The 11270-nt window shown below is 45.1% G+C and overlaps 1 protein-coding gene across 2 annotated transcripts; it reads left to right on the top strand.

Annotated features, from left to right (window-relative positions):
• The first annotated feature begins 8943 nt into the window (after positions 1-8943).
• On the top strand, positions 8944-11020 carry LOC129757549 (zinc finger protein 667-like). Of its 2 annotated transcripts, none has more exons than XM_055754823.1 (3): positions 8944-9048; positions 9121-9203; positions 9276-11020. In XM_055754823.1, the coding sequence occupies exons 2-3, from the start codon at positions 9184-9186 to the stop codon at positions 10750-10752; spliced, it is 1497 nt and encodes a 498-aa protein (XP_055610798.1). In that variant the 5' UTR covers positions 8944-9048; positions 9121-9183; the 3' UTR covers positions 10753-11020. The 2 variants fall into 2 exon arrangements, with proteins under 2 accessions (XP_055610798.1, XP_055610803.1); XM_055754828.1 differs by having other exon boundaries at positions 8975-9048; positions 9118-9203.
• The last annotated feature ends 250 nt before the right edge of the window (positions 11021-11270 follow it).

The raw sequence follows: 11270 nt of genomic DNA on the forward strand, positions 1-11270 counted from the left end.
AAGAAATTCGACGGGAATTCCTGCCTAGCGGGTATGCTCAGATCCTGAGGTTGGAAGCCAGCTTCCGTTTTCAAGGTGCCAACGAAACGTTCGATAAGTTCTTCCGTGACATCTCTACACTATTCCGCTTCATCGATCCACCACTTACGGAAGAGGAGAAGTTGTTCATAGTCAAGAAAAATATGAACATGGACTATGCAACAATAGTAACAGCCGCTCAGCCTAAGACACTGATGGACCTGGTCAACGTCTGCAGCAACTTCGACGAGACAAGGCTATTACTGAACCAGCAGCGTAGGATTCCAATTCCGCACAACAGCTTACTAGAACCGAACTTCGCAACACCAGCAACAACAAGTCGATCTCAGCCACATCAGCAGCAGCGCTTCGGGAGATTGCAAGCAGTGGAGGCGGACGAGCAGTTGTACGGAGCCACGTCATACTCAGCACCATCGCATCGGCTTCCAATACAACAGCCACGCTTCAACAGAGTACATGCGGTGGAGAACGAGGCCCAGCAAGGTGCGGCTTCAATGTCAGCTATCCAAACTGAAGCAGATCTAGTGGATCCAGAAGAAGCAAACGGTTTGCAAGGGGACTTCAACCAGCTGTACGAGCAAGTTTGTGCCATGAAGCTTCAACTGGAGCGCAGATCGAATCGTTTCAATACAGGACTACAGCAGCAACACTCTCAACAACGACCGGAACAGCGTCAGCAACCGCCTACAACTTCGGCAGGTCAGAACAATTTGGTGAATCGGCAAGGCAGTCAAGCGGAGAGCTATCGAACACAACATCCGTTGCAACAGCAAGCTAAATGGGCTCCGCGACAGCAGCCTCAACAGCAGCAGCTTCAACAACAGCAGCTTCAACAACAGCAGCCTCAACGGCAATTACAACAGCACTATCAACCACAGCTCCAGAACCAGCAGCTTCAGCAAGCAGGCAGCAACATGTACGATCTAGATCCTGTTCAGCATACAGCGTACCGCCCAGCGCTTTGCTGGAACTGCGATGAGGAGGGGCATAGGTTTCCGGATTGCACGAAGGCACAGGCAATTCTCTTTTGCTACAGATGCGGTCGAAAAGGTTACACGTTACGCAGCTGTCTTGTTTGTAACAGCGAAGCGGAAAACGCCGCAGCGAGGAGGTGGTAGATGGAGGGCCAGATTCTTCGCAACACAGCTATCAACCTTCAATACCTCCCGATTTACAAGACATCAACTCTATCATTATCAATCCCGGACATGACAATCGTCCACACGCCGTTTTGGACGTTCTTGGAAAGAAAGTCACAGCTTTGTTGGACAGTGGTGCAAACTGTTCTTTGTTAGGTGGCAGCAAAGCACAGATCGTAGAAGAGCTGGGACTGCGAAAAGAAGCACTGAACGGTGGGATCAAGACAGCGGATGGAACGCCACACCAGATCAATCACTTCACACGTCTGCCAATATCGTACAACAATCGAAGCGAAATTTTGCCGGTTCTACTCGTGCCTAGCTTGCCAGATTGCGCTATCATGGGCATGAACTTCTGGCAAACGTTTGGCGTCAAGGCAGTGTGCTTCTCGATAATGAACAATGAAATTGAACAAGATGCAGAACCGCTGAAGGAGCTTTCACCAGAACAGCAAAAGCGACTTGACCAGGTGGTACACACATTTCCGAAGGCAGAAGATGGTAAACTAGGCAGGACGCAGATCTACGAACATCAAATCGACGTCGGAAATGCGCCACCAAGGAAACAACGGTACTACCCAATGTCGCAGTACGTCCTAGCGGAAGTTAACAAGGAAGTCGACCGAATGCTATCCCTAGACGTGATCGAAGAAGCAGTGTTCTCACCGTGGAACAATCCACTGGTAGCGGTGAAGAAGAAAGATGGCAGATACCGGGTATGTTTAGATGCAAGACACCTGAACTCAATCATGGTGAACGAAGGTTATCCGATACCGCAGATCTCCTCAATCATCAATAACCTCGGAGGATGCTCGTACATATCATCAATTGACTTGAAGGATGCCTTCTGGCAGATGCCGCTCCAACAAAAGTCACGACCCTTAACAGCCTTCACTGTACCATCCCGTGGTCACTACCAATTTAAGGTTGTTCCTTTCGGTATCTGTACGGCAAGTCAAGGACTCGCAAGACTAATGACACATCTTTTCGCAGACATGGAGCCATTTGTCTTTCATTATTTGGACGACATTATTATCTGCTCCAAAACGTTTGACGAACACGTAGCAGTTCTTCAAGAAGTGGCAACCAGACTACGTCAGGCGAATCTCACCATTTCCCCGGAAAAATCTAAGTTCTGTCGCCAACGCATAAAATATTTGGGCTACGTTCTCAGCGAAGGAGGATGGAGGGTCGACGAGGAAAAGGTGGAGAGCATCGTCAAATTTCCAGTTCCAAGTACACGAAAGGAAGTTCAAAGATTCCTAGGCTTATGCGGATGGTATCGACGCTTCATTCCAGAGTTCTCACGAATCGCTGCACCAATCACGGAGCTCACGAAAGCCAAGATCAAATTTCGATGGACAACAGCAGCAGAAGAAGCTTTTCTCAAACTCAAGTCAGCTTTAGTCACCGCTCCAGTACTTGCGATGCCGGACTACACAAAACCGTTCTCAATAGCATGCGACGCTAGCGATGTCGCGATTGGTGCTGTATTGACGCAGGACATCGAGGGAGAAGAACACCCGATCAGTTATTTTTCCCAGAAGCTATCTTCGTCGGAGCGAAAATACACAGTCACAGAAAAAGAGTGTTTAGCAGTTATTCGTGCGATAGAAAAGTTCCGTGGGTATGTAGAAGGAGTACGTTTCGTCGTTTACTGTGACCATTCCGCACTCAGCTACCTGAAAACTTTAAAGAACCCCACAGCTTTGATGAGCAGATGGCTTTTGAGACTCAACGCGTTCGACTTCGAAATCAGGTACCGGAAGGGCAGCTGCAACACCGTACCAGATGCGCTATCCAGAGTAGTCTGTTCGCTAGTGTTTTCAATATCCGAGGAGAATGATCCATGGTACAAGAACATCGTCAAGCAGGTGGAAAGGAAAGGCGATAAATATCCCGATTTCCGTATCGCGAACAACGAGCTCTACAAAAATTGTCATTGTAAGGATGAGGCTGGTTTAATCACGCATCGATGGAAGAAAGTTGTTCCGGAAAACCACCGAGCAGAACTCATTCGTCGATATCACGACGCACCATCAGCAGCGCATCTAGGATTCCAGAAGACGTGGCACAAACTACAGCAGCACTATTACTGGCCGAAGATGCAGGACAACGTCGCCCGTTACGTCAAAGCATGCACTACGTGCAAGGCTAGTAAAGCGCCCAATATAAGAATGATGCCGCAGATGGGGAAGCTCAAGCCAGCAAAGGTACCGTGGGAGTTAATATCCATTGACTTCGTCGGGCCGCTCACCAGATCTAAGAAGGGCAACACAGTTCTTCTGGTCATCGTCGATTGGATCACCAAATACGTCATTGCTCACCCGATGCGAGCAGCCGATTCAACCAAGATGGTCGAGTTTCTCGAGGAAAAGGTATTCCTGAAGTTCTCCAGGCCAAGGATTATATTATCAGATAACGGCAAGCAGTTCGAGTCGCAGGTGTTTCGAGCGCTGCTAAGCCGTCACAACATCATCCATATGAAGACCGCTTTTTACGCACCGCAGGTCAACAACGCCGAGCGAGTGAACAGAGTTCTAATCACTTGTGTTCGATCGTTGTTGGAAGAAGATCATCGAGAGTGGGACAAGAACCTGGCCGCCATCACCGCAGCCATCAACAGTGCGAAGCACGAATCAACCGGAGTCAGCCCGCACTTCGCCAACTTCGGAAGGGAACTTCTGTTGCACACGGACCTCTACACTCTGCAGGACTTAAACGTGTCGGACGATCCAAAGGTCGCGCAGGAGATGCGGCTATCCACGATCAACAGGATTCACAAATTCATCCAACAGCGGATCAAGAAGACCCACGAGAAGACAAAGAAGCGCTACGATCTACAAAAGCGGACTGTGTCCTTTCAACCGGGCGAGCTAGTATGGCGCCGCTCGTTTGTTCTTTCTTCGAAGGCGGACCATATCAACAAGAAACTGGACCCCAAATTTATTCCAGCTATCGTTAAAGAAAAGCTGGGAGCCAATCTCTACACTCTGGAGGATGTCGTCACCGGAAAGCGAGGTCGCTACCACGTGAAGGACATCAAACCAGACTAAGATATTCAAGCTATGTAAGCAACAACGCTGACCACAAGCTCTCTCGGAGCACAAAACACGAAATGGAGAAGGCTGCAGGACCAACATCATCTTTGAAACCTCGCCCCCAACAACTCGGAGTGAATTATGCAGAACTCTTCCATACGAACAACTCAATGAAGCACAGCTGATGCTAATTTGTCGCTAGGACACCGACGAACACAACGAAGTAGGCGTTTATGAAGGAGACAACGTCCTTGCGCGGGACCAGCGTCGGCTGAATGGACTCTGAGAACTCTGCCAGGAAGTTCGTCAGAATTTGGAGAGGGCTGGCAACCTTGCGTGGGATTGCCGCCACTCATTGTCCAGAATGCAATCCTGTCATCTTGAAGCAGCGTAGCAGCGCTGGGGATAGTAGCACTGGTGAGCCACCGCAGCCAGGCGCTACACACCATCGCAGAGAACCCATCCAGGTTCGGGATATTGGAATGTTCGGAAAGTCAAGTACAGCAGCTCCAAACACCACGTCGCTGCAATTGAAAGGATTGTCAGGACATCAAGAAGAGGATTCAGCACCACAGAATACAGTTATGCGAAGAAGTTGTGAGGAGTAGACATCATGACGGCCGCTACTACCATATCGACTTTCTCTCGCTAACTATCGAAAGCCACACGGCTATTAATCGAGCTATGACCGCTACCCAAGGTAGTCAACAAGAGCCTCTCGAGGTCAAAACACGCCAGTCGTTACTACCACAAACAGGAGATCATCCACCAACCCCAAAAATCTCCGAATAAATACAAAAACCCTCAGCTATGACCACAGCCAAAGCCTGTCAACCAAGCGCAACAGAGCAGGAAATACCGTTAGGCCGATCGGGAAAAATCGTGCATCTGGAAAACGCAGTGAGCAATATCTCTTATCTACCTCCTCGCGAGTACAGTAACAAGTCTAGCTATGTCCGCTACCCAAGGTTGCCAACAAAAGCATCGCCGATGCGAAAAACACGTTCATCGTCACCACCACAACCATCTGATTTGCTCGATGACTCCGGAAGAAGGGCCCGTCTGAGGGAGCTCATTCGCAGCAGCAGCAATATCCAATTTTGTCCCACAAACACGAACCCTGCTTATTCAGCACAGCATCAACAAGACGAATCAGGACAACGCCCACGGTAGCTTGAAAGAGGTTGCAAGATTCCTGCTGACTTTCTCCTAGTCCGGAGGACCATAGCTGACCAGGCTTCCCAGAAATAAGAAAACCGAACAAGTACATCCACAATGAACTCCCGATTAAGACCACCCGATCAAGACTTCCCGATTAAGACTACCCGATCAAGACTATCTTCATTCAACCACGACAACTCCTGATTAAGACTTCCCGATCAAGACCAGCTTCAATCAACCATGACAACTCCCGATTAAGACTTCCCGATCAAGACGAATCTACCAAAAGTTATCTACCAACTTTGTCAAAACCACAAGCTATGAGATCACCATCTACCACGGTCCACACCCCAAAATACGCGCAGCGGAACCACAAATTACCCTCGCCTGAAATGGTGTTGACAGTTCAACTGTCCGATTCAGACTTGACCACAAATCACCAACCTCACAAAATGATACATAATGGATCATGCACAGTTGTCAAGGGGGTTGCCAAGGAAATATCAAAAGGAACGCGATCTGGAGGCGCGGTATAACCTCTATTCCGGGCCCTTGGTAATTAAGAGGATTAAATCCCTCTTTTCCTTAGACTTCTGTTGCTTTTAGTATAAACCAGTTAAGTTCCCACCTAAATTTCGTTTGTTAAGTTCTATTTGTAAGATCTAGGTTATTATCTCTATCAATAACCATTTGATTTTGGATTTTCGTATGCTGCTGAGGTGGATGTTATTAAGTAGATTGTTTTAAGGATTCGAAGGAGTTTCTTTCTGCCAGATATACTGGTAATGATCGACACATTTGCCATAACTTGTTGGCTTAAATTTTGTTGGATTCTGCCAAGATTCGTTGGCGTAGAGATATAGTTTATTGTCTTTAGTTTTGAAGAAACTCACCACTGCAGGGTGACATCAGTACGAGGTTTTCTCGACACAGCCGTCGATTTTCATATCTCCTTCGAACTCCTAGTGGCGTGATTATGAATTTTTCATGGATCCTTGTCATGATCCATGAAAAATTCTACCAAAGCAGCAATGTTGTGTTGCAATTGAATTTTATTTTTAAGTTAATAGTCCCTAAACTGATACGATACGAGCAATTGGCATTATTAACTCAATAAAAACCCATCCCCACGTCGAATATAATCAGCGTGTATGGAAAATTAAACCAATACTAGACAAAAAATGCCAAGCGTGCAGGTTGGGGTTCAAGGCACCCAATTCGGGGGAAAAGCAAACGGAGCGTGCAACAAAGGTTGTCAAAAATTGCCACGCGGAAAAAGGAGTCATCGGCGAGACAGTGTGCGCTTCGGTGGTCGCTCAAACACGCCGGCGGCGGTATTTTCTGGTGGCGCGACGATTCTCCACACAAAAGGCAGATTCCGTGCTCTGAAATCGCGTTCTAGTTCGGTCGATCAGTGACGATTATCCCCCCGAAAGATACACGGGAGTGTTCCGGATATTGTGCGCGAGGGGCGACAAGAATTTGTGGCTGTAGTTTATCCTCCGGAGGAGGGCGTCGAATGCACGTGGAATTTTCTTGCCAGCAGCACTAGTTCGGATTACGGGAAGAGAGAAGGAAAAAAGAAAAGGCAAACAGTCCGCCATCAAAGACACGCCCACCAGCGCGTCATCCGAGAGGGTAACCGAAGACGGAAGCAGCAGCGCCAGCGGTGCTATCCCAGCAGTGCGCCAGGTGGCGTGGAGTGGCTGAAGCCAAACAGCACCAGTTGTGCTATTCAGGTGGCGTGGAGTGGCTGAAGCCAAACAGCACCAGTTGTGCTATTCAGGTGGCGGCGAAGGTGGCTGCCAACCGAGGCAACCGCAGTTCGGGGCGAAAGGCAACCGGCAAGGAAGCAGCTCGCAGGGGCGCGTCCGCGTCACTGCAGGGGCGACGCGTCGTCGAGCAGGCGTGATCCACACGGAGCAAATTCCTACAGTGGGACCGGCGAAGCCGAGACGGAGGAGATCCCTCCAGGGACGACGAAATGAAGAGCGGTAAGTGCACGCCATTTCGGGGAAAGTGGGAGAGTTAATTTAAAACAAATGCCACAATATGACCTAAAATTTAAAGAAAATTCATCTTCTAATTTAAGTGGCGTCGACCACAATTAGCCTCCACAATACATTTCATAAGGGCGAAACTAGCAGTGAGCTCGAATCGAGAAAAACGCATTTGAAATTTCGGTACATCTAATCAAACCCTATTTAAAAAATCGACCACTTTTTGTACAACAAAATCAAAAAATGTGCATTATATTCACTTATATTGTTCGTTGGTTATCAAGAACTCTAACTTTCTCCACTAAATTTCAGAGATTTTCGAGTTTCGCCCTTTATTGTTTCCGATTCTAGTTACGCCTGCAAGTTTCGCCCAATTGATCGGCCGTTTTTGTTTTGGTTTTGAAGTTAGGCCCTTTGGCCCTACACGCAAAAACTAATTAGGCCCTTTTGTCACACACGCTCAACTCAGTTACGCCTATTGGCTCTACACGAATAAGAAATTAACCCCATTTTGAATAGGCGTAACTTCACGTTCCAACGAAAATGCATCAACATGAAGTTTCGCCCAATTAAATTTTATCAAGTTTTTGAAAGTTTTAAGCGATTTTAAGATGAAACCGCGTTTATTAGGTAAAGTGCAACCGCGTACATCCGGAATGACCGTTAACTCGATTTGTTTACATTTGGCAGTTTCGCCCTTTTGAAATGTTACGCTAGAATTCTAGCGTAACATTTAAAAAGGGCGAAACTAGCAGTTAGCTCGAAACGAGAAAAACGCGTTTGAAAATTCGGAACACCTATTCAAATCCTATTTATAAAATCGACCACTTTTTGTTCAACAAAATCAAAAAATGTGCATAATATTCACTTATTGTTCGACGGTTATCAAGAACTTCAACTTTTTTTCGCGTAATTTCAGAGATTTTCGAGTTTCGTCCTATTATTGTTTTCGATTTCAGTTACGCCTGCAAGTTTCGCCCAATTGATCGGCCGTTTTTGTTTTGGTTTTGAAGTTACGCCCATTCATCCTACACGCAAAAACTAATTAGGCCGTTTTGTCACACACGGTCAACTCAGTTACGCCTTTTGGCTCTACACGAATAGAAAAATTCACTCCATTTTGAATAGGCGTAACTTCACGTTCCAACGAAAATGCATCAACAGGAAGTTTCGCCCAATTGAATTTTATCATTTTTTTGAAAGTTTTAAGTAATTTTAAGATGAAACCGCGTTTGATAGGTAAAGTGCAACCGCGTGCATCCGGAATGACCGATAACTCGATTTGTTTACATTTGGCAGTTTCGCCCTTTTGAAATGTTACGCTAGAATTTGTGAGGATGGCTGGTATACTTTTATTAAAAAAAAAACGCTATCAAATATTTAATCATCACAATTTTAGGATCTGAGGTTCTGAGGTATTCACAAAACCTTTCATAAAAACAAAATAAAATGATCGAGAATTGGATTTGGGGATTTTGGTGTTGGTCGCAAATTTCTGCCTACACCCAAGCTCACTGCCAGTGAATTAATTTTGTTATTATTATTTAACTAAATTTGAATGGTATCTTTTTAGCGTGTAATTCTTGTTTCGAAAATAATTTTTATTATTCCGCGCATCACGGAGTGAACTTTGTAAATTGGAAAAATAATTCCAACGAATTGTTACAGGTAATAACAGTGAGCGTTACTTTATTAGCTCAAAGAAACCTCGATATTTGATCCCGATTATTTTTAAAGCAGGATACATTGGGAAGACGTATAATAATCGATCCGTGATAACAGCCCACATGTTTTCATGTTACAATGGAGTGCAAATCAGATAGGTAAGTCTTATTAAAAACACGATTTTCGCATGGAATAGATTTTCTTATACCAGGTTGAATTTCAATTTTCAGTAAAATATTGATCGAGCTTGTGTCCATTAAAACCGAACCTGAAGTGGACATCAGCAATTTTATATACCCGGCGTTGTCGGAATCTTTCAACTCCGCCACGATCAAAGAAGAGCACTCTTGGAATACTGGCTTGGATCTTTTGAATTCTAACGATGAAATTGGAACAGATCACCAGGAATCACATACTAAGGGTAAACAAAGTAAAAAACCCATCAGCAAATGTAGTAACAAAAAAACAAAGGTTCCAAAACCTCGCAAAGATAAAGGCGAAATGGCAGAAGAAAGACTGAAAAACAGTCATTTCACTTGTGATATTTGTTACAAACGCTTTAAAAATAATTCTAAAAACTCGCATCTACGAACGCACCAACAGCGTGTTCGGAACGAAGAATCCACAACATGCCAAATATGTAGAAAAGTTTTCGCCCGGCCAAGAAACTTGGTCATCCATCAAGCCCATTACCATGGAATGACAAACGAACTGTGGGCAAAAAAGAACTACGAACAATGGCCCCACCGATGTGACAAATGTAGTTTCCATTTCCGCGTCAAGGAACTCATTTGGTATCACAAATGTGAGTATTCCGACTCTGCAACTGCCACAGAGAAGCACGAATCGATTGAAAGCTATCAATCGGATTTGGACTTTGAATGCAAAAAATGTAAAATGCGTTTCAAGCAAAGGCATCTTCTAGTGAAGCATGATACGAGATGCCTTGAAAAGGAACAGCTTGATGACGGTAATGAAAAGTCTAATCAAACTACCAAAGGTGAACAATGCACAGAATGCTCGAAAACTTTTCGGCTTAAGAGTAAACTTGAAAATCACATAATGCGGGTACACTCACAGGACCGTAAATTCAGTTGCACAAAATGCGACAAAAAGTTCTACGAGAAACGTCGCAGTCTGGAGGACCATTTTGCTGCCAAGCACCTTGGTAAAGCGCGATACGAGTGCGAATACTGCGGCAAGCAATGTTTCAGCTATTATGAATACATTAATCACCGGAAACGTGCGCACGCAAAAAAACTCGCAGCATTCGTTGCCAAAAATGGAGGAAAACAACCGCCGATAAACGAGCTCTTCTCCATGGATGGATGTTCGGTGATTTCGACAACGTGCGAGATTTGCGGGCGAAAATTTTTCAATGGGGCTAAGCTTGAAAGTCACCTGCGCACGGTTCATCTCCGAGAGAGAAAACAGTTCAGCTGCAATCAGTGTGATCAAGCGTTCGGTGATAAGCGTTACCTGGAAGACCATTACAGTAAGCTACACATCGGAAGACCTCGATATGAGTGCGAGTTCTGCGGTCTGCTGTTCTTCTATCAAGCACAGTACTCCAGACACCGCAAGATTAAGCATCCCGAAGAGTACTCGAAGCTGGTTTTTAGCAACGGAGTCCGCCACGTTCCCTCTAACGAACTTTACTCTATGGACGGGTGCGTAGTGGTGACATCGAAAACGGTTGTCGAATGAAATTAAACGGTAGGAACTATTGATTTGGTTCAATTTACTTGCGATTGATGTTTATCCCAAAAATATTTTTAAGTCTCCAGATGAAGTTCAATAACATTGATTAAAGGTTTCAAAAATGGTATTTTTATTTGCCTTGGTTGTAAGGCAATTCACCATTTTAGCCCGGAAAATATGTCCTAATAAAGACGGATGGCAGAACAAGGATTAGAGAAGATATTAATTAAACAAGGGCATTTAAAAATTAAAATAACAATCTAAAATCAAATGGAATGCTGATAAAAGTACGTTTGAAAGCACAAGAACACTGTTTTTTTTCACTAACGAAACCTAGTGGCAGGTGAAAATTTAAATCAGAAATTATCTGAAGCACAAGCAAAACGGAATAATTTGGCCACAAAGTCGATTTTTTTACAGCCCAGTAAACCAATACCGGCTTCAAATGATTTCTGAATTACTTGATTTAAACCTAGAACCCAAAATCACACATCACCTCGTCTAGTGTGGACTAATGTTTAAGA

This window comes from Uranotaenia lowii, chromosome 1 (assembly GCF_029784155.1).
Source record: "Uranotaenia lowii strain MFRU-FL chromosome 1, ASM2978415v1, whole genome shotgun sequence".
NCBI lineage: Eukaryota > Metazoa > Arthropoda > Insecta > Diptera > Culicidae > Uranotaenia > Uranotaenia lowii.